The sequence below is a fragment of the Mercenaria mercenaria genome, chromosome 12 (assembly GCF_021730395.1).
Source record: "Mercenaria mercenaria strain notata chromosome 12, MADL_Memer_1, whole genome shotgun sequence".
In the NCBI taxonomy this organism is placed as follows: domain Eukaryota; kingdom Metazoa; phylum Mollusca; class Bivalvia; order Venerida; family Veneridae; genus Mercenaria; species Mercenaria mercenaria.
This window is the reverse complement of record NC_069372.1, coordinates 28,673,281-28,698,569: the sequence shown is the minus strand read 5'-3', so window position 1 is coordinate 28,698,569 and position 25,289 is coordinate 28,673,281. Positions and strand designations below refer to the sequence as shown.

Genomic DNA, 25,289 nt, shown 5'->3' with positions numbered 1-25,289 from the left:
TCATGTACCACCTGTCAATAAAAGCGGCCCATTTATGACCTTGTTAAAAGGTATGACAGTCCAACTGATAATTGTTGTTAACTGACACTATGGTTAGGTAAGTGTAAAAGAGTAAGGATGGATTAAAACAAGCGCTTGTAGAACACAGAATGCCCCCCTCGAATCATTCAGTAATTGCACAAGGAACAGAAATTATTTGGTCACTGTACACAGTTCTACTGTTCTGGGTGACCTCAAAATCAATAGGCGTCATCTGCTGGTCATGATTAACCTCCCAATCAACTTTCACGATCCTAGGCCCAAACATTCTCAAGTTATCTTCCGAAAACGGTTCAACTGTTCTGGGTCACTGTGACCTTGACCTCTGGTCTAAAAATCAATAGGGGGCATCTGCTGGTCCAATCAATTTTCATGATCCTAGGCCCAAGCGTTCTTGAGTTATCGTCTGGAAACCGTTTAACTGTTCCGGGTCACTGTGACCTTGACCTTTGACCTACTGACCTCAAAATCAATAGGGGTCATCTGCTGATCGTGATCAACTGCCCTATCAAGTTTTGTGATCTTGGCCCAAGCATTCTCAAGTTATCGCCAAGAAACGGTTTAACTGTTCTGGGTCACTGTGACCTTCACCTTTAACCTACTGACCTCAAAATCATCTGCTGGTCATGATAAACCTCCCTATCAACTTTCGTGATCCTAGGGCCTAAGTGTTCTTGAGTTATCATCTGTAAATCATTTAACTGTTCCGGGTCACTGTGACCTTGACCTTTGACCTACTGACCTCAAAATCAATAGGGGTCGTCTGCTGTTCATGACTAACCTCCCTATCAAATTTCATGATCCTAGGCCCAAACATTCTCAAGTTATCATCCGGAAACTGTTTAACTGTTCCGGGTCACTGTGACCTTGACCTTTAACCTACTGATCTCAAAATCAATACGGGTCATCTGCATGATCCTAGGCCCAAGCATTCTTGAGTTATCATCCAAAAATGGATTGGTCTACATACCGACCGACCGACCGACATCTGCAGAACAATATACCCCTCCTTCTTCAAAGGGGGGAATAATAAAAGGAGTTTGAAGTCTTATTATCAATGGTGCTTGTCCAATTACTTTAAAATAATAGTGGCAGGTGCAATTAATTACGAAGCTGCATTTCTACATTCGATAATGCTGTGTGACAAACTTGAAATTGGTGAACGGCAAATGGTTATACACACATGAATTCAAATATTTACATAGTTTTCTGTCAAGGATTAAATGATAAATAAAAGAAATATTTCGTAGCAGTTGTAAGACGATGACAACAATATGAAACTAGCGTAAGTAATTGAAGCGTTTGTAAAGAATAACCAATTAACCAATTAATATAAGTTATTCAATCAATATGATAATTCATTTTGGTAAAAAACAAGTAAGTTCCTATCAAGACAAGCTTTAACTGCCGATAAACTGAAAATTTGAAATATATGGGTCTTTGAAATATACGGGTCTTATAACATACATATATTTCAGACAGGAAATAAATTCAGATAACTATTTACGAAATGGTTAAATAATAGCAGTCTTAAATTTGCACATCGCAACGCGAAAACTCATCCTGCGCAAACAAAAATAATTTCACAGTATTATTCGAAATAGTCAAGCTAAAAATAAAATAAATCTTAGAGCTCTGTGAACTTGACCTTTGAGCTAGAGGTCTAGGTCTTACATACAACACAGCATCCAATAAAACTGAATGTTTATGACAAGTTATATAAATATTCATCTATTTATACAGCAGTTATAGCTGTAAAATCCCTAATTGTGATGCTAGAAGAGTTGGTCTTGCATGCAACACATTGTCTATAATATTTTTCCGTTACAGCTTCTTTTTGTTGTGGGCCTACTTTGCAAATGCGTGGCTCTGAGGCTGTGTTTGTGGTGCTCTGTGCTTCCGAGAAATCTACCCTTACCTATTATCTTTTTTAAACTGGACAAGAAAATGACCTATAATCCCTGACCTCTCAAGTGTGATATTGACCTTTAAGGGACTTGAACAAGTCATGTTGTCTTGCTATGGTAAATGCTTGTGCAAAGTTATTTTGATGTTCATACATGCATAAAGAAAGTTAAGGAGTGGACAAGAAAAATGACCTACAATCCCTGACCTCTGTGACCTCGACTTCCAAGCTATAGCATGGACAGATACACACACAGACAGGGGTACACCACACTGACCCGAAACAGGAATTTCAGCTTACTGCAAGCAGACTCAACAAAACTCTCTCATCAATGTTAGGTTTTTACACATAAAACAAATAGAACAGAATGATTTTATTCCAGTGGAAATAGTAGAAAACTTTTCCATTTTTTTTCTTTTTTGTTTTTAAGTGATTCTATTCTGATGGTAAATGTAAAAATGATTTCATGATTGAAATACTGTGCTACCTGAAAAACTGCAACCCGAGGTAAATACAACACTAAAGTGTTTGCTGTAGAAAGCTTTAAGATACATGATGAATTTACATTGATAAATGATAAAAGTTGTTTATTCTTCCCTATACATACCGAAAAACCTGTTTTGAAAAAGCAAACCATTTCATCTTGAATGTTCATTAACATTTCTTACACTACTGCCATAATTCAATTTATTATATAAAATTGTGTTAACTAACTCTATTACAGTATTAAACTATATTTTGCCATATTTTCATCCATTTTTGTAGAGATGTTTGACAAGACACTACTGAGAGTATCAACCAATCAGAAATATGGATACACAACTGCTTAGTTTTCATATCCATTAACATGCAATGTAGAAGTATTAGTACAACATAATCAATATATAATTTTGAAAATTATCCACTCCTGGACAGTAATTACAGCAGAAAAAGGTTAAATTTTTGTCAGATTTTGGCCAGAATAATCTTTCTACACGTTATTGTGAATTGACTATTTTTTTGTGATTTCACGACTGGTCATTCCACATAAATCCCAAGAAACATAAAATTGCAAATCTTGTCTGCAACAGCTAAAATCTACAAATTCATATCCCACTAAAATAGTTGTTTTCACCCAAACCATGAAATGCCTTCTTAATTTACATCTTAATCCTTGATTAGAGTGGAAATTTACCACTGAGCGGCCACACTCCTTACATGGTTGAGTGGTTACATGATTTACATACTTAAACATGGCACAGTATACATGTTACTAATTAATCCTGCTGACAGTGAGTTCAAATCCTACAATGTAATGTTAGCGGCCAGGGATGTAAATCAGTCAACAATTAAAGTTCTACTAAATAGTGAAACTGAAATTTACCACTACCAAAATCACAGCAGTCAAATGCCTACAAGCTCTCTTCAATGTTGATGCTGAGAAATGCAATAATTTCAGAAATATTTCTATTTCTTTCTTGTCCTTGTTTGTTACAACTTACATAATTGTTAAATTCAGGAGAAAAATTAATTTTGTTATAAAGTATTGTTCTGCTTAACATAGCTGCATACAAACAGAGTTAATTTTTGAGTACAAATACAAGAGAAATGAATACAGAGTGAGATGTTCTTAAAGATAAATACAACTATACATCACTGAAAAATATTTTGAATGCCCTGAAATATGAAAAAAGTAAAATGATATAGAAATTAAAGGCTAAACATACAGTTTCATTATAAACATCTTTTCAAATATATAGAGTACAAACATCACAGCTTAAAGACTTACTATCAGTGACAGAATGTATCTATTTACATCTAAGAACAATAACTTTGTAGCCTTTTTAGTAAGTAATGCGCTAGTATATCTTTAAACTATAGTAAAAAAAACTTCATCATCTTATAAAACTACAGTCAAACTAGATTGTTTTTCACGAAAAAGATGTCTCCCACCATTTACCATGTAGAAATTGTAAAATGCCACAAATTTACATAGGTAACTCCTGTGAACTTTGGTGGAATTCTAACCAGTGGTATAGGAGAAGTAGCATACAAAAAAGAATTTGACAAATCAAGGGTTATGACTCTTGTTTAAAACAATCTGATCAGAATATGAAGGTTATATGCACAGCTATGCTTCAACTAATCACTTGTGAGGTTTGGTGAAATTCAGTCTAATGTATACAGCAAGTTGAGTAAACAATGTAAACTGTGACAAATCTAGAGCTTCATGTGGGAGACAAAATGAAATGGAATGCAAACAAAACTATCACAATTTAATATTAAGATATTTTGCAATAGTTAAAACTAAAAACTTATCAACAACAAAAAAAGAAACATGGTCCAAAAAAATCAACGTTTGTCTCCAAGCTTTGCATCAATTTTAAGCTAAAGTTGCTTTGTAAATTATCTGGGTTTGAGGAAACATTCAATACAAACCTGGCCAGAATTTTCAAGTACACAGTACAGTTTTATATCAATAAAATATTTCAACATTAATAATTTTCTTGCTCTGAATAGAATACAAAAACAAGAGGGTCACTGACCCTAAAACGCTCATCTGTGTACAAGGCTTCAAGTGTGTTTGTATAACGTAATGGTACAAGTACAGAGTTAGGTTTCTTCTATGTTAGCCTGTATTATATACATGTCACACACATTTTTGAACTTACAATTTGAACAATTATGCTAGACAGTACAACTCTGATATCACATGCCAAATATCAAGGCTCTAGCTATTATTGATTCAAAAAGAAGATTTTCGAAGTTTCTTATATATAAAAGCCTATAGTAAGTGCATGTCACACACAGGGGCATGGCCATTTTGGACCTTAGGGCAATAATTTGGACAATTATGGTAGAGAGTCACACCCTTATATCACATGTCAAATATCAAAGCTCTATAGAGAAAAACTTCTGTTAAGTCCGATAGCTGAAAACGTATTTCTAACAAAAAAGACCTATATGTTCAATGAACCGGGATCATTTGAACAATTTTGAAAGAGGGCTACCCAGAGATCATTTGTGCAAAGTTTCATCAAAATCCATCCAGTGGTTTTGGAGATGTTGTTTAAAGAAACTGTTGATAAAAAGTGACCATGCCCTCTGGTCAGCCATGTTTTTTAACAAATAAAAAAAATTTGAACACTATTTGTAGAAGGTCACACAAGGACCATTTGTGTGATATTATTTTAAAATTGGGCTAACAGTTTTATACAAGAATATTTTCTAAGCTTCTACTATATACATATAGGGAAAAATGACCACGCCCCCTGGCAGCCATGTTTTTTGACGAATCAAAATAATCTGAACATTCTTGGTAAAGGGTCACACAAGGACCATTTGTGTAAAATCATTTTAAAATTGGGCCAGCAGTTTCACATGAGAAGATTTTTTAAATTTCTACTATATACATTTAGGGAAAAGTGACGACAACCCCTTGCGTCCGTGTTTTTTTACCAATTGGTGTAATTTGAACAATCTTAGTAAAGGGTCACACATGGACCATTTGTGTAAAATTATTTTCATATCAGGCCAGCAGTTTTACACTAGAAGATTTTTAAAATTTCCACTATATATATATAGGGAAAAGTGACCATGCCCCCTGGCAGCCATGATTTTTGATGAATCGGAATAATTTGAACAATCTCGGTAGAGGGTCACACAAGGACCATTTGTGTTAGATTATTTTTAAATCTGGCAAGCAGTTTCACAAAAGAATTTTTTTTAAAGTTTTCACTAAATACATATAGGGAAAAGTGACCATACCCCCTGGCAGCCATGTTTTATGATGAATCGGTAGAATTTGAACAATCTTGGTAGAGCTGGTTGTTTTGGGTTTAACGCCGTTCCTCAACAGTATTTCAGTTATGTAACGGTGGCAGTTAACCTAACCAGTGTTCCTGGATTCTGTACTAGTACAAACCGGTTCTCCGAAAGTAACTGCCAACTTCCCCACATGAATCAGAGGTAGAGGACTAATGATTTCAGACACAATGTCTTTTATCAAATTGTCACGGAGAACATACGCCTCACCCAGGAGTCTGTGCTCTCCCTATTGAGCTAAGCGGGGGTGCATCTTGGTAGAGGATGACATAAGGACCATTTGTGTGAAATTATTTCAAAATCTGACCACTAGTTCTGGAGGTGTTGTTTGAAGATTTTTCTATTTTTAGCTCTGGCAGCCCCTATGTGCAACCAAGCGGAACCCTTTGAACAAATCTGGTAGAGGACCATCCAAGGAACATCCACACCAAGTTTCATCAAAATCCATTCAATGGTTTTGGAGATGTCGTTTAAACACTATTGCTGACGATGGATGACTTGACGGACGGACGGATGCACACATGCAAAACGGGCACAGCTTGGTCACAATAAATCACCACAGGCACTTTGTGCTCTGGTGAGCTAAAAACTCAAACAAATAGCATAATACATGTTTAATCTAATCTGTGAAGGCTGTTACCTCAGGTAATGAAAGTCATGACTCAAGGCTCTCAAAAGAGGATTTGACCTAAGGCAATGACAGAAAGCCATAACTCAAGGCTCTCAAAAGAGGATTTGACCTAAGGCAATGACAGAAAGCCATGACTCAAGGCTCTCAAAAGAGAATGTGACCTAAGGCAATGACAGGAAGCCATGACTCAAGGCTCTCAAAAGAGAATGTGACCTCGTGCAGACAGAAAGCCATGACTCAAGGCTCTCAAAAGAGGATTTGACCTAAGGCAATGACAGAAAGCCATAACTCAAGGCTCTCAAAAGAGGATTTGACCGAAGGCAATGACAGAAAGCCATAACTCGAAGCTCTCATAAGAGAATGTGACCTCGTGCAGACAGAAAGCCATGACTCAAAGCTCTCAAAAGAGAATATGACCTCGTGCAGAAAGAAAGGCATGACTCAAGGCTCTCAAAAGAGGATTTGACCTAAGGCAATGACAGAAAGCCATGACTCAAGGCTCTCAAAAGAGGATTTGACCTAAGACAATGACAGAAAGCCATGACTCAAGGCTCTCAAAAGAGAATGTGACCTAAGGCAATGACAGAAAGCCATGACTCAAGGCTCTCAAAAGAGGATTTGACCTAAGGCTATGACAGAAAGCCTTGACTCAAGGCTCTCAAATGAGGATTTGACCTAAGGCAATGACAGAAAGCCGTAACTCAAAGCTGTCAAAAGAGAATGTGACCTCGTGCAGACAGAAAGCCATGACTCAAGGCTCTCAAAAGAGGGTTTAACCTAAGGCAATGACAGAAAGCCATGACTCAAGGCTCTCAAAAGAGGATTTGACCTAAGGCAATGACAGAAAGCCATGACTCAAAGCTCTCAAAAGAGAATGTGACCTCGTGCAGACAGAAAGCCATGACTCAAGGCTCTCAAAAGAGGATTTGACCTAAGGCTATGACAGAAAGCCATGACTCAAGGCTCTCAAAAGAGGATTTGACCTAAGGCAATGACAGAAAGCCATAACTCGAAGCTCTCAAAAGAGAATGTGACCTTGTGCAGACAGAAAGCCATGACTCAGGGCTCTCAAAAGAGGATTTGACCTAAGGCAATGACAGAAAGCCATAACTCAAAGCTCTCAAAAGAGAATGTGACCCAGTGCAGACAGAAAGCCATGACTCAAGGCTCTCAAAAGAGGATTTGACCCAAGGCAGTGACAGAAAGCCATAACTCAAAGCTCTCAAAAGAGGATGTGACCTCCTGCAGACAGAAAGCCATGGCTCAAGGCTCTCAAAAGAGGATGTGATCTCAGTCAATGACAGGAAGCTCACGAAAGAGGATGTGACCTCAGGCAGACAGAGAGCCATGACTCAATGCTCTCAAAATAGGATATGACCTCAGGCAACCAGAAAGCCATGACTCAAGGCTCTGAAGAGGATGTGACCTCAGGCAATGACAGAAAGCCATGACTCAATGCTCTCAAAATAGGATATCACCTCAGGCAACCAGAAAGCCATGACTCAAGTCTCTTATAAGAGGATGTGACCTAAGGCAATGACAGAAAGCCATGAGTCAATGCTCTCAAAATAGGATATGACCTCAGGCAACCAGAAAGCCATGACAAGGCTTTTATAAGAAGATGTGACCTAAGGCAATGACAGAAAGCCATGAGTCAAGGCTCTCAAAGTAGAATGTGACCTCAGGCAACGGCAGAAAGCCATGACTCAAGGCGCTCAAAATAGGATGTGACCTCAGGTAATGACAGAAAGCTCTCAAAGAAGATGACTTTTTCGTGACCTGAGGCAATGACAGAAAGCCATGATTCAAGGCCCTCAAAAGAGGATGTGACCTCAGGCAGACCATGGCTCTCAAATGAGGATCTGACCTCCGGCAATGACAGAAAGCCATGACTCAAGGCTATCTAAAGAGGATATTATCTTAGGCAATGGTAAAAGCCATGATATGTGAAGGCTGTGACCTCAGGCAATGCGAGAAAGCCATTATTTTCAATTCATGGTATCAGTTGACCATTTGGTAGTTTTGCTGTGCTGCTGTTGTGCTGTCACTTTTCTGTAAAAAGCAAGGTCATATCATGAGCCCCTTTCAGTACCAGAGAGCCATCACAGAGCAATATAATCAAATATACAAAAACAATCATTCATATCATTATATATCAAACAACAAGTTTTATATGAAATGTAAACCAGTCTCTAAATATATACAAATATATACAATTTCAAAGTATTTACAAATTTTAACTTATATAAAATTGTTTGCATAGATGAATGTAAATGCCTGTCTTGCATAACTTTCTTTTAAAAGGAATGTTTGTAAAGAAAAAATATCATCACATGACATGTAACAAAATACATCAACAATTTTACAGCTTCTGTAATAATAATCTACACACTATACAGATTTTGGTATATAGCCTAAATAAATTTACCATTCCATGGAAGCACAGATTTAATTTCCTACAGACAACAAGGGACTTTCTCTGCAACACATTTTTAAAACAAGAGGACCATGATGGTCCTGAATCGCTCACCTATCCCCACATGACCTAGTGTTGAACTGAGTACGACGTCGTTATTTCTATTATTTGACATAGTGACCTAGTTTTTGAGCACATGTGACATAGATATCATCAAGATAAAAAATTCTGACCATTTTTCATGAAGATCCATTGAGAAATATGGCCTCTAAAGAGATCACAAGGTTTTTCTATTTTTAGACCTACTGACCTAGTTTTTGACCCCACATGACCCAGTTTCGAACTTGACCTAGATATCATCAAGGTGAACATTCTGACCAATTTTCATGAAGATCCATTGAGAAATATGGCCTCTAGAGAGGTCACAAGGTTTTTCTATTTTTAGACCTACTGACCTAGTTTTTGACCCCACGTGACCCAGTTTCGAACTTGACCTAGATATCATCAAGGTGAACATTCTGACCAATTTTCATGAAGATCTCATGAAAAATATGGCCTCTAGAGAGGTCACAAGGTTTTTCTATTTTTAGACCTACTGACCTAGTTTTTGACCGCACGTGACCCAGTTTCGAACTTGACCTAGATATCATCAAGATGAACATTCTGACCAACTTTCATAAAGATCCCATGAAAAATGTGACCTCTAGAGTGGTCACAAGCAAAAGTTTACGCACGCACGAACGCACGGACGGACGACGGACGCCACGCGATCACAAAAGCTCACCTTGTCACTTTGTGACAGGTGAGCTAACAAGCCTTTAAAGATACAAGATACATGTATATAAATTTCCTTCCAAGCAAATATTTTTTCCAACGGGGCTTTGAGCTATGTAATTTGGAAAAATGTTAAAAAGTGATTTTTTTTTTTTTAATTTTGCATTTAAAGAAACAATGTCAGTATAGTCTTATACTGCCATGTGTTTCAAATGTTTCATAGGTACAGTTTTCGGCTGAAAAAGAAATGAAAAATAACTTTGTGAATGAAATATACTATTTGCAATTGGAACTGAGGCTGACGTTCGGATTGAAAAAAACGCTGCAATTCAAAAATTTCCATGTTGTTCAATGTCATTTTACTTTACTGGTAAAACAATGATATAAACAAAATAATTTTTCTACTGGAAACTTAAAAAAAAGTAGTTATTAATAAGTCTGTTACAAAATGAACTGAAGATCTCCAAAATTCAAATCAACAACTGAACAAATTCCATCCTTGTTACTTCTAGTGTGAACAATTCAAGTCCACTACACTAACAAAAAAAATCTTCAGTCTTTAAACCTACTGATATTAAGTATAAAAAAGTCCCATTTTAATTATGCAAACTTGGGTCTATTATGAAAATTTTAACCAATAAAAATCCAACAAGAGGACCATGATGGTCCTGAATCGCTCACCTCTTCCCACACGATCCAGTTTTGAGAATGACGTCGTTTTTTCTATTATTTGACATAGTGACCTAGTTTTTCAGCTCATGTGACCCAGTTTTGAACTTGACCTAGATATTATCAAGATAAAAATTCTGACCAATTTTCATGAAGATCCATTGAAAAATATGGTCTCTAGAGAGGTCACAAGGTTTTTCTATTATTTGACCTATGGACCTAGTTTTCGAAGATACTGACCCATTTTGAACTTTACCTAGATATCATCAGAGTGAACATTCTCCAAATTTCATGAAGATCCGTGAAAAATATGGCATTTAAGAGGTCACAAGGTTTTCTATTTTATATCTAACTGGCCTAGTTTTGATCGCACGTGACCCATGTTTTGAAACTGACCTAGATATCACAAGTGTAACATTCAGATCATTTTCATGAATCCATTGAAAAATATGGCTTAGAGAGGTCAAAAAATTTATATAATTTAGACCTATGACCTAGTTTTGACCGCAGTTGACCCAGTTTTCAAACTTGACCAAGAATCATCAATTGAACATTCAGATCAATTTTCATACAGATCCCATGAAATGGGATGGCTCTAAAGAGGTCACAAGGTTTTTATTATATCTGACCTACTGACCTAGTTTTTTAAGGCACGTGACCCAGTATCAAACTTGACCTAGATATCTAATCAAGGTGAACACTCTGACCAATTCATGAAAGATCCATTCAAGGGTATGGCCTCTAGAGGGTCACAAGTTTTCTATTTCAAGACCAACTGACCTATGTTTTGATCGCAGTTGACCCATTTCAAACTTGAACCTATACATCATCAAATTTACATCAGACCAAACTTTCATACAGATCCCAATGAAAATATTTGCCTCTAGAGAGGTCACGTTTTTTCATTATTTGACTACTGACCTACTTTTTTGAAGGCACGTGACCCACTTTCGAACATGACCACATATCATCAAGATGAAAATTCTGACCAATTTTTATAGAGATCCATCACTAAGTATGGCCTCTAAAGGTCAAGGTAATTTTCTATTTTTAGACCTACTGACCTAGTTTTTGACCGCACATGACCCGTTTCAAACTGACCTAGATATCATCAGATAACATTCAGACCAAACTTTCATACAGATCCCATGAACAAAATATGGCCTTAAGAGAGGTCACAAGGTTTTTCTAGTTTATTTGACCTACTGACCTTTTTTTGATGGCACGTGACCCACTTCAACTTGACCTAGATATCATCAGATGAAACATTCTGATCACAATTTTCATACAGATCCCATGAACAAGAGGACCATGATGTCCTGAAATCGCTCACCTATCTCAAATGACCAAGTGTTCAACTGAGTATGACATCGATATTCTATTATTGACATAGTGACCTAGTTTTGAGCACATGGTGACCTAGATATCATCAAGAATAAAAAATTCTGACCAATTTCATGAAGATCCATTAGAAAAATAGGCCTCTAGAGAGTTCAAAAGTTTTCTATTAATTGACCTAATAAGCCAGTTTTTGAAGGCACGTGACCACTTTAAACTTGACCTAGATATCATCAAGGTGAACATTCTCAAACATATTCATGAAGACTCGTGAAAAATATGGCCTATAGAGAGGTCACAGGTTTTCTATTTTCGACCTACTTGACCAGTTTTTGTCCAGCACATACCCAGTTACGAACCTGACCTAGATATCATCAAGCTGAACATTCACCAATTTCATGAAGATCCATTGAAAATATGGCCTCTAGAGAGGTCACAAGGTTTTTTTTCTATTTTTAGACTATTGACCTAGTTTTTGACCCCACTGTGACCAAGTTTCCAACCTGACTTAGATATCATCAAGATGAACATTCTGACCAAATTCATGAAGATTCATGAAAAATGGGCTCTAGAGAGGTTACAAGTTTTTCTATTTTAGATTCACTGACCTAGTTTTTAACCCACATGACCAGTTTCGAACTTGACCTAGATATCTTCAAGGTAAACATTCTGACCAATATTCATGAAGATCCATTGAAAAATATCGCCTCCAGAGAGGTCACAAGGTTTTTCTATTTTTAGACCTACTGACCTAGTTTTTGACCGCACATGACCCAGTTTCGAACTTGACCTAGATATCATCAAGGTGAACATTCTGACCAATTTTCATGAAGATCCATTGAGAAATATGGCCACTAGAGAGGTCACAAGGTTTTTCTATTTTTAGATCTACTGACCTAGTTTTTGACCCCACATGACCCAGTTTCGAACTTGACCTAGATATCATCAAGGTGAACATTCTGACCAATATTCATGAAGATCTCATGAAAAATATGGCCTCTAGAGAGGTCACAAGGTTTTTCTATTTTTAGATCTACTGACCTAGTTTTTAACCCCACGTGACCCAGTTTCGAACCTGACCTAGATATCATCAAGATGAACATTCTGACCAATTTTCATGAAGATGCATTGAGAAATATGGCCTCTAGAGAGGTCACAAGGTTTTTCTATTTTTAGACCTAATGACCTAGTTTTTGACCCTATGTGACCCAGTTTCGAACTTGACCTAGATATCATCAAGATAAACATTCTGACCAATATTCATGAAGATCTCATGAAAAATATGGCCTCTAGAGAGGTCACAAGGTTTTTCTATTTTTAGACCTACTGACCTAGTTTTTGACCCCACGTGACCCAGTTTCGAACTTGACCTAGATATCATCAAGGTGAACATTCTGACCAATTTTCATAAAGATCTTGTGAAATATATGGCCTCTAGAGAGGTCACAAGGTTTTTCTATTTTTAGACCTACTGACCTAGTTTTTGATGGCACGTGACCCAGTTTCGAACTTGACCTAGATATCATCAAGATGAACATTCTGACCAACTTTCATAAAGATCCCATGAAAAATGTGACCTCTAGAGTGGTCACAAGCAAAAGTTTACGGACGCACGGACGCACGGACGGACGACGGACGACGGACACCGCGCGATCACAAAAGCTCACCTTGTCACTTTGTGACAGGTGAGCTAAAAATATGGCCTCTAGAGAGGTCACAAGGTTTTTCTATTATTTGACCTACTGACCTAGTTTTTGATGGCACGTGACCCAGTTTCGAACTTGACCTAGATATCATCAAGATGAACATTCTGACCAATTTTCATGAAGATTTTGTGAAATATATGGCCTCTAGAGAGGTCACAAGGTTTTTCTATTTTTAGACCTACTGACCTAGTTTTTGATGGCACGTGACCCACTTTCGAACTTGACCTAGATATCATCAAGATGAACATTCTGACCAACTTTCATAAAGATCCCACAAAAAATGTGACCTCTAGAGTGGTCACAAGCAAAAGTTTACGGACGGACGGACTAACGCACGGACGGACGGACGACGGACGCTGCGTGATCACAAAAGCTCACCTTGTCACTATGTGACAGGTGAGCTAATAATGTATTATGCATATTTCATTTTTAAAAAGATCATTCAACAACAATAGTAAATGACGAAAATGACAGGTTCCAACTCGCTCACCTGACCTAAATCTTGATGCACAGAATTATTAAAGGTAACTGTTGAATTTAGTACAAAAATATGATGGATATGCCTCAGACAGGTAAACAGGAAACAAACCATGTGAACTTGACCTTAAAAAATGATACAAGTTCAACAAAAGCGTCAAGGTACACTGTCTCATCATAGGTATCAATTACAAAAAGCATAATGAATGAAAAACAATAATCTTGATTTCATAAAGACTGAAATTCTTACAATGTAGATCTAGTAGATAAAGTGGCTCTGGAGGGTTTAAAACTTTATTCTATGACCAGGCTTAGTACGTTTAACCCTTGATAATCATAGATTTCATAAAAATGAACATCCTGACCAGGTTTTGTGTCGATAAGATAGAAAATGTGGTCCCTAATGTTAACCTTTTTTCACACTAGATGACCCAGTTTCAAACTTCACACATTTTACCAAATTTCACATGTATCAGATAGAAAATGTGGACTCTGGATAAGACAATTTTCAAGGGATATAACTTAGTTGTCAACCATTACAAAATATGACCACGATCTTACAGAAATATACATTCTGCGTAAGTTTCTTGGGAGATGCTCAAGAAATGAGTCTAAAATGTGTTGACAATACAACTGCTGACGTGCAATGACAGACAAAGGGCATTCACAACAGCTCACCCTGGAGAACTTTGTGCTCAGGGGGAGTTAATCATGGAAAAGTAAAAAAAAAACAGTTATCAAGCTTTTAGTTATAAAAAACTTTCACTGCTAACTTCCGAAGCTACCCTGAGCAAGTATTAAGCTTGAGGTATTTACAAAGAAATATCATAAAAGTCCAACACTATGATACAAATATAGTTTTGAAGATTCAGTAACAAAAAGGGAAATTTCTGATGGTCCTTAACATTACACACACTGACCATAACAATACAAATTTATGTTGATGGCCAATAAAAATACAGGAATCAACTAAAAATCTATCTCAGATAGAACCTAGGCTATGGTAACATACCTCCTAGTGGAAGACTTGGATATTATTGGAAGAGACTCTACATGGCACATATACCCAGCTTCCACTAACCTTTCTACATTGAGAATTTATCAATTTACCTTAACACTGTTACAACAGACATCAAGTTTCTTAATATAGTACTGACCGCCTATACATTCTTTCATGCATCTACTGCCTTCAAATATTAATAAATTAAACAAGAACCTCTCAAGCTGGAACAACTTACAGCAGATTGTGTTGCCTTGGCTTCTCTAGATTCTTTGAAAAATGTTCTGACCTGTGTTTTAGAGTTTTGATCAGAAAGTTAGTGGAAGTAGTGTGTGATACAAAATTGTACTTTTCATAGTCTCAAAACTGCTTTTTAAAAGCTTAGTGCAAAAATGTAAAAATGAACAAATTTCATTCGCAAACACAACATTTCAAATATATACATAGCTCATCTTTATAAAAACTCACAAAGTATGGAATGTTTGTTTAAAATCACAAAATGTACAAAATTGCTTTATTCATCAAACTGCTAGAAAATACTGTCTGAATACAAATGTATATATATAATACAACAGAATTCTTTCTAAAAAATCAATAATAAAAAAATCTTAACAAGGTAACAGCAGTTCTAAAACTTTGTACACTAGAGGTTAGAAGAAAATAATGCCCAGATAATAACACTGCCGGAATTGTATCAGAGTAAACTGCTGTTCACCTGAATAGGGTTATATGTAAGTTACTGAAATAAGTATATATTTCATTGCCAAAAGCAAATCTGCTCACAGACAGAATGCAGTCACAACAGCTCATTATGAGCCTTTGGTTAAGGCCACTTGGCAAAAGTTAACATTCTACAATATACAAAAATATTTCTGTTAAGTAAATAAAGAACATAATTTAAAACAACACCGCAACTCATTGAAAAAATATATGTTTGTACATGATCAAATGTACACAGATGCAAGGGTATGAAAATGTTAAATCATTTTTTTTTCAAATTTTTCAAGATTTCTTTTATTAAAAATGTAAAACTATGTGAAAGCTAATGCTAATTAAATGTAGATAGTATCTTTATCTTTGGTATTTCAAGCTTCTCATCACCACTCCACACTTTTCTCAACACATTTTAAAAACAAGAGCACAAGAGCATATTGCTTATTTTATGTTACCTCATTCATTTGATGTGGTCTCCAGAGAAGCACAGCAGACCTCTGGTATGACAAAATGATTTCAGTGTCCATCAATATACTAGGCAAGGATTTTAATGAAACTGGAAACTAATCCATGCAGAGTACAAGACCTAGATCATTAGGTGCAAACTATGAACAGTACATTGCTAAGATCTCTAAATAAACTTGAGACAGAGAACAGAGTCTTTGGAGAGGCTAATATATTCCTATACCAAAATACATAGTGTCCAAGCATAAGCTTAAGGTAATTCTGTATTGCGGTTCTGCAATGTAGAATACAATTAAACCATGATTTTTCAATACCTCAGAATATACTTAGATTTGGTAAAAAAAACAGATAGAGTTGTATGCTTTATATTTGACTAGACTGATTTGAAAAATTTGGATCATCATTATTTTGATAAGAAATTTTTCTACAATGTAGATTTTAATGAAACTTCTCAAGTCGTATATAAACATGTGGTTTATATAGTGAAATAAAATATATAGTTGTGTGCTTGTTTTTGAAATATCTGCCCATGATTAAAACAGATCGACAGATTTCAAGCCAATTTCAAGACATTATTAGGTGATATTTATTGTGTCAAACATTTTAACCTTAAACAGATAACAGCATTGCCAATTAAAAAATTAACTCATGGATTGCCATAAAATGATTTTTATTTCTGTATGCAGAGTCCAAGATTTACTCTACATTATCTTGATAAATGTCATCACACCACTACTTCCAGTTTATCAAACATGCTGCACTTTGCATGTCAACTTCATGGGGTCCAAGTTTTATGATAATCCTTGCAGAAATATGGATGAAAGAAATCAGGCTTTCTGACATTTAACCTCCAAGTCTTTCCTTGACTTTAGATCTACAGACCTGTGTTATGTTCTCTGCCTGTCCTCTTGATGTTAACAACAGAATTGAGGCCAGCTTTATGAAAATCCTTCCTGCAGTTTAGAGGACACTGAGCAGACATAAAATATAACTATTCCATCTTTTATCTTTGTGTGACCTTGACCTAAGTTAAGCATGTATCTTGCCCTATTATAACAGTGGATATTTATAAAAGCATTGAACAGTTTTTGAGGTATTACTCAAGACAGATGTGTGAAACTCGTAATATACTGCCATATGCTTTGTATGTAGGTGGTATAATGAGGTAATTTCAAAAACAATGTCTGTAGAGTTATCTCGGAGATGCTCATTTCTCACAGATATGTACACTTATACATATATTACATCATCTTGCCATTCAATTCGTAATGTTCCTAACAGCAAATCAAATCTTGACATTCCCACTGTTCTCCCATTGTTCTCTTTAGAACCTTTTAGAAGTAAATGTAATGGGATTTTACAGAGCATCTAAATACCACTATTATCATTATGCAAAAATCCAAATTTTATCCAAAAAAAGTGCTGTGTGGGTATTTTTTTAGGATTATTTTCCATTACAAACATGCTAATCATTGAATTCTATGATTAAACAATTCCAATTTAATCTTACTAAATATGAAACTCTTAAGGGCTGTAATATTTGTGAATTCAACTTTAAGCTCAACTAGATGAGAAAATAGTTTTTGAGTGAAAAGTAGAGCCATTTGCTATCTATTCTCTAAAGTAATTATTCCTAAAAAGAATTTTTTTACACATTATCAAATATAACACTTTTGCATTACAATCATTTGTCTTAATAACATAACATCAGAGCTTCATAAAAATGCATTCTGTATAAAAGAAAACATAATTCATTCATTAGCATCAGTAACAGTTCATGCATCTACAAAAATAGGCATTAGCAGAAAAAAAAATAAAGCTAGTCATATCCAATGAGGTCAAGACACAAAGAAAACAAAATCAACTAAAATTCTAAACACAATTATATCTCAAGTACAAGCAAAATGAAAATTGTCCTAATGCCCTTCCAGATCCACTTCCTTTCACTTGATGAAAAATGCCATTACTGAATGCCTTTTGAATTTTTTGGATTATGTCCATGTACTGTCAACACTGTTTTAAAAGGGGCCAGGAAGGACTATCTCTGTCCATCTCTCTCAAGGGCATAGCAGGAAAAATCACAAACAATCCAACACCAAAAAAAAGAAGCAGGGAAAAAAACACAGGTTCAAATGAAAAAGTAATTAATGCATTAAAAAATGTTTGTCTCATGCTACCACAGCTTGCTTTGCACCAATGGCAGCAGTTTCATTATTGAATGAATCTATCTCCATCTGACTTTCTTCATCAATCAGAAGTGCTCCAGAATTAGAGTTCGAATTAGAATCAGAGACATCTGGAATATTTGGAAAGACTGGCTGACCAGTTTCTGGAAATACTGCGCCATTCACCGTCGTAGGATCGGCAACTTTAACACCAGCCTTTGCGAGATCTTCATCTTTTACTTTAGTTACATTTGGATTAGAGATGATAGGTGTGTTGTCATGAATCTTCATATGCTTCTTTAAGTACAGCTCGCATTTGAATTTTCGCTCACAGATCGAGCAGGAGTAGTTGAGGTCGTTATTTCCTCGACACACCTGCTTATGATTATGAAGGTATGAGGAGCCGTAGAATCTCTTTCCACACTGCTGGCACCAGAATGGTTTGGTGTTGGTATGCTTATTCATGTGACCATAATAATGCCCCGTGTGGTTAAATCCTTTCCCACAGACTTTACAGAAGATACTGTACTGTCCCTCGTGCTGTTGCTTTTTGTGCATTTCCATTGATGAGCGTGATGAAAACCTCTTGCCACATTCTGGACAGCTGACCGTCTGACCCTCATGCTTTACCAGTATATGATCCTTCAGCTTGTATTTCGAGAGGTAGGCCTTATCGCAAAGTTGACAATAATGTTTCTCTACTCGTCCCTTGCATTTGTGACGATTAAAGGTGTATTTCCTTGTGAAACCTGTGTCACAGACATCACAATAGAACCTGTACTTGTTGGGCCCATTGAATGGTAGTGAGGCTTCTTGTGGGTCTCGGAAGACAGTTGTATCCTCCAGTCTTTTTCGTTTCCTTTTCAGCTGTTGAGGCGATGTGCCATCACTGCTCTGTCCAGCACTTACCGGGCTGGTAACATCTCTCTGTTGAGATGCATTGTTTGGAGGTGAAACAACTGCATTTGCTGCAGCCAACATCTGAGGTGTAGTATTATGAAACTTGAAAGTTGTATTTGGTGCAGGGAGTCCTGGTCTTATCAAAATAGGTGAGGTGAGTGGTGGTGGTCCACGTATATTGACCAACTGCAATGGTGGCATACCAGTCACAAGCAATGGCGGGGGATTCCCACGAGACAGCTCTTTCCCACTATTTGTTACCATTTGAGCTGCAGAGCCTTGATTACTTTGAGCAAAATGGAGAACCTGTGGTTGTCCTACGAGGTTGTTTGATGATTGCTGATCATGAAAAATCAGATTTTGAGGTATTGCTACTGGTGTCTGTGAAATAAACTGTCCATTTGGAAACTGGGTGACTGGGACAGCATTGGCATTGCTATCATACTTTACAAGAGTGTCTTGTCCTTTGCTACCAGCATACTGTATTTGAGGTTTTAACGTTGATAAGTTATGAGGTTGGTCTGGAGTAGAAATGGTTAAGTCTTCTGCTTCTTCCTCGTCTGATGATATGGTATACGGGTTGGATTTCAGATAATTAACTGGCACCTGTACTGGACTTGATGGAAGACTGTTTGACCGTTGCCCTTCTGGTCCTGGGCTTGAGGCAAGACTATTCAATACATAATTATATCCAAGACGATCATCATCCACAAGAGAACTATTATCATATAACTTCTCATCTGCAGGTTCCATGGATTCCCGCACTGCAACCTCAAAGCTGTTTGAATTATCAGCACAAGGGATGACCTGAAGTGGCACTAATTCTTGTTTCACATGGGCAACAGCATTCTGTCTTCCGACTGGCTCTGAGCGACTTCTCCAGTTTGGCTGTGTGAACTGTCTTGTTGATTTAGGATTGTACTCCTCAATACTGTGTTGGTATTGCTCTACAACTTCAATTTGCGATTCTCGTGCCCATGTTGGTTTGCGCAGCGTCAGACATACAGGCCCCGCATCCCTGACTTCATCTGCAACAAAACAACATCGGCATGAAAATAAGCACAAACAAAACAGAATACATGCAAAAAATAAGGACATAAATAAAGATATAAAGCAAGGTGTATACTAAAGACCTGCATAAAAAGGTTGTGTCTTCTTTTGTATCTGCTAAATATACATTTTCTTCCCTACATTTTTCACAGCTTTAAAAGAGGAAATAAATATGTTAAGCTCTCTTGAAAAGTCTTCATATAATCAAGCTGAATATAAAAGAAAGAAATAAACTGTTAATTATTTTCCTCTGGCAATTTAAACGAATAAAATGTACATGGATACGGTTTCTTTTTATGTCCCTCCCCTCTTACACCATAAATGGACACATTCTATCCGTACTAACATGACTATACATCGAAGAAGTAAAAACAGCAGAAGAAAAAAAACTTAAAGGGAGTGAAGAGGAAAACAAGATTAATACATAAAAATTCTGCTCTAAACTAAAACTGAAAATGCAACAAAATTTTCAAACATCAAGTAAACTAAAAATCTCAACACACTATTGAAAATCAAAGTTTGTAACAAAAGGCAAGAATGGAACATGAAGACTTCCACCTTTTCGCGTTCAGCAGTGATTATCTGATTTTAAGTCTCATCGGTGATTACACTTACTGCAAAGTTGAACCGTATCAAACAAACTGAGTTTGATGTAGGTTCATACAAGGATGGGCCATTCTGACTAAGTTTAGTTAACATCCATCAAGTGGTTCATAAGAAGTTGTTTAAGTAAAAATCTGACGAGGGAAAGAAGACAAATCAGTCAAAATCCTTTAAGCAGTATTCTCAATGAAAAGAGAAACATATCTATCTAGATGGGGTGTGTATTGGTAAGAATGATGATGCAATATTTATATCAATAAACATGAGTAGTCGCTATTAGTGACAAATGCCCCCAAAGCATGCCTTAGAGTTGTCTGCGAAAAATATGCCAGAATAGTTTAGGTATGAATCATTTTGTGACTTGACCTGTTAGACCTGGGTCATAAGCGAGACACACCTTCTCAATATAGTTAACATTTGTGTCAAATTATTTTCAAATCCCTTGATAAATGGCAGAGTTATGGACCAGAAAAGAAACAGACCATGTTAACCTTGACTTCTAAGTGTGACCTTGACCTTGGAGCTAGGGGTCTGGGTCTTGCGAATAATACGTCACCTCATTATAGGGAACATTTATGCCACACAATGAAAAATCATCTGATCAGAACAGAAGACAATCATATTATGCGCATCTCCTCTTAATAGTGAAGCTTCCTATTAAGTTTCACTGAATTCCAACCAGTCGTTCGTGAGAAATATTATGGACAAGAATTGTACTATAGTATACTACTGCTAAATAATCAAAGGGCAATAGCTGGGTGAAGAACATGAAGATAATATGTACATCTTCTCTTGATAGTTAAGCTTTCCATGAAGTATGGCTAAATTCTAACCAGTGGTTCCTGAGAAATACTCCGGACAAGAATTGTACTAGAGTATACTTCTGTTGAATAAGCAAAGGGCAATAACTCTGTGAAAAAGCGGCCAGAACATGAAGACAACATGCGCATCTCCTCTTGATAGTGAAGCTTACTATGAAGTTCCGCTAAATTCCAACCAGTAGTTGCTGAGAAATATATCAGACAAGAATTGTACTATAGTATACTATTGTTGAATAATCAAAGGGCCATTACTGGGTGAAAAATCATCCAACCGGAACACAAAGACAATATGCTCATCCCCTCTTGATAGTGAAGTTTCCTATGAAGTTTCACTTAAAATTCCAACCAATGGCTGCTGAGAAATATCCCGAACAATAAATGTGGGATGGACGGATGAAGCGGCGACTATATGCTTTCTAAAAAAAAACCTAATATCCTGCTGTATATTTATATAAAACAACCACTGAAACAACAAACTTCTTTACAAAATTATAACATACAAAGGCACCAATATGTTTATCTCCATTTAAATTCACTTCAAAGTGCAGGGTATCAGTCAAAACTGGAAAATATTTCACTTTCATTGTATTTTGTAGATAAACAAGGTAATTTTATTCTTTTTGATTCTTCAAATATTCCATTAATCAAGTGCGAAAGAGGTTTGAATGTTATAACTGCAAACCTGCAGCCTCTGACATCCAAATTCTATACAACCCTACAAACCTCTTTTTCATACAAGGGAAAGCACACAGCAGTCCAACACGAGCTGTCTCATAACTATTTCAATTAGGAAGCTGGAGCTGTCACTGGAATGTTTAATGACTCCAATGTGGACAAAGATATTGGACGTTTAAAACGTATTTAGTAACAACACATATAGAGATCAAGTCTATCAAAACACTAAATAAGTACTAGAACGTTTTAGAGTACTAAAATTACCCATGGTTCATACAGACTTTTCTTGGAATTATTTAGGGACTTTTTAGGGACATTATAGCAATATTTAGGGCTATATCTCAATTTATCAACTTCTTCAGAAAATGCATGACAATTCTTATACCCCCCTCTGTTTCATTACACTGTTTTGAGTTATTTCAATTTTCCTTCCAATTTTGAGTCCAGCTTAGCACAAAGGGCAGATTTTTCCTGAGCTTTTTCTCCGAGTGCATTTGATCTTGAAATATGCATCAAAACTTTAACCAAGGGGTGGACATGGAAGGATGCCAATCCGGGTCGAGTAGGATAGCTCTCAACATACTTAGTATAGTCAAGCTAAAAATAGTTAAATTTTTGAGATACCTCCCTCACTGAAAGCTGTTACCTTTTCTTTTGCAAAACATTTTACATTAATTTTCATGGATGGCTCACTGTAAACTGTAACTTGCTTTCACTATAATGTTTTACTGGACATACTGAATATTTTTTCCCTATAGTTTTCTATTTTTAACAGTAACAGTGACCTTGACCCAATCTGCTATGCCAACATACTATGTACTGACCAAGTTTCATTTCAATGCCTGCACAACCATTCAATGACCCAGCAACATCCACCGACCTAGTAACCCAGGCTTCAACTTACAGTTTAAAGGGGCAATTGAGATTTACAGGGAAAAACTAGTATGTAAAACTTTTATTGAGATAAAAATGAAATTTAAACAAGAGGGTCATGATGACCCTGAATCGCTCACCTGAATAATATGAGCAACACGTTTCAAATGTCAAACTGATGCTAAAATATTAAGAAAGTCAGTAGGTCACATTCATAGTCAATGCAATTCAGTTTTATGATCGGTGTGCAAAACTGTACATGTCATCAAAATTTCAAGGCTGTATCTTAAAAAACAAGAAAGTAGGTCAGCAGGTCAAGGCCACAGTCAAGTGACATCATAATACTTAGGGTCATCAGGTAATTATTATTAAACAGTCTGGAGATAGGATCAGATAATTTTGCAAGTATTTTTCCTATATAACTCATATAATAATTAAGTGACCCCGGGGCAGGGCCTCTTTTAACCCCAGGGGCATAATTTGAACAATTTTGGTAGAGTACTACTAGGCAATGCATCATACCAAATATCAAAAGCCTAGGTTGTGTGGTTTCAGACAAGAAGATTTTTAAAGTTATTTCCTATATAAGTCTATATAAAACATGGGACCCCCAAGGCAGGGCCTCTTTTCACCCCAGGGGTACAATTTGAAGAATTTTGGTTGAGGACCATAAGAAAATGCTACAAACAAAATATCAAAGGCTTATGTCATGTGGTTTCAGACAAGAAGATTTTTAAACTTTTTTTCCTATATAAGTCTATGTAAAACTTGGGACCCCCGGGGCGGGGCCATATTTGACCCTAGGGGGATAATTTGAACAATCTTGATAGAGGACAGCTAGATGATGCTACACACCAAATATCAAAACCCTAGGCCTTGTGGTTTTGTACAAGAAGATTTTCAAAGTTTTCCCTATATAAGTCTATATAAACTATGTGACCCCCAGGGCGGGGCCATATTTGACCCTAGGGGGATAATTTGAACTATTTTGGTAGAGGACCACTAGATAATACTACACACCAGATATCAAAGCCCTAGGCCCTGTGGTTTTGGACAAGAAGATTTTTAAAGTTTTTCCTTTTGGTTGCCATGGCAACCAGAGTTCTGCATGGAATTCAATTCTTTGAATAATTTTGAAAGGGGGCCATCCAAGGATCATTCCTGTGAAGTTCGGTGTAATTCTGCCCAGTGGTTTTACAGAAGAAGATTTTTTTAGAAATTGTTGACGCACGACGGACATCAAGCGGTCACAATAGCTCACCTTGTCACTTCGTGACGGTGAGCTAAAAAGTTGAGTCTGCAAGGTAAAAGTGCAATGGAAAAGTGTGCTATGTACTAAAAACAATACTGTCTGACAATAACACATAAATCATGCAGGTTGAATCTGTAAAAGCACTTTGAAATAAGCATCCATGCACAAGTTTAACACATGGAAATGAAAACAATAATAATATAGAAAAGAAACTCCTTCTTTCAATGACCAAGATCTTGAGTCCTCCAAAAAGAAGTCATGCAAAAAATACAACATCTCTCTCATACAAAAACATACTCACATTTATAACAACCAGAACTTCATTCATGTTCTCCTGAATTAATGAAAAACAAGTGAAGCAACAACAGAGAACAAATATGGCTGTATAATCCACAACAACATCCTTCATTAATATTTTTATGTATAATCATATATCCACAACAACACCCTTCATTAATATTTTTGAAGTGTTACATGTTGGTGTTGCAGTCAACTTTATTAACTTACAACATGCTGATTACTCTGCAATTCATTCCTGTACAATGAACACAAAACAATGTATTTAAATTTTTTGTGATTGTCAAAATCTACTAAAAGAACATGAGGGCCAAGATGGCCCAAGGGTGCTCACCTGAGTAACACACAATAACAGCGTAAACATGTCTGACCAAGTGATTTTTCAATTTTCATTAAGACTGGACCAAAAATGTGGCCTTTTCAGTGTAAACAAGGCAGTCTTAAAGACAGCTATATCCCCAGCCCATTGTAATGGACAGTGAAAGGGTTGATGGTATAGGGTGTAAACATTAAACAATCAAGTTGTAACCTTGACCTTAAGCTGGCAGGGGTGAATTTTGAATTCTGCACATTGTCTTGATAAATGGAATATTACAGCCAAGTCATATTAAAATCCTTCAAGGGGTTAAGGAGATACAGAGCAGACATAAAATGGAAGGCTCAAACCTTTGACCTTGTTTGTTTGTTTGTTTTGGGTTTAACGCCGTTTTTCAA

The 25,289-nt window shown here is 36.5% G+C and overlaps 1 protein-coding gene across 3 annotated transcripts in view; it reads right to left on the bottom strand.

The window, feature by feature from the left end:
• LOC123533718 (zinc finger and BTB domain-containing protein 24-like) overlaps positions 1 to 25,289 on the bottom strand; it is a 101,635-nt gene that overhangs the window by 25,579 nt on the left and 50,767 nt on the right. Inside the window, exon 4 of one of the 3 annotated variants that reach the window (XM_045315516.2) lies at positions 12,212 to 20,032. The exons of the other annotated variants lie outside the window; for them this stretch is intronic. Coding sequence (XP_045171451.2) covers positions 18,108 to 20,032 — 1,925 coding nt within the window. The 3' untranslated portion in view covers positions 12,212 to 18,107. Of the gene's footprint in view, positions 1 to 12,211; positions 20,033 to 25,289 lie in introns of those variants that run through there. 3 annotated transcript variants of the gene reach the window in all.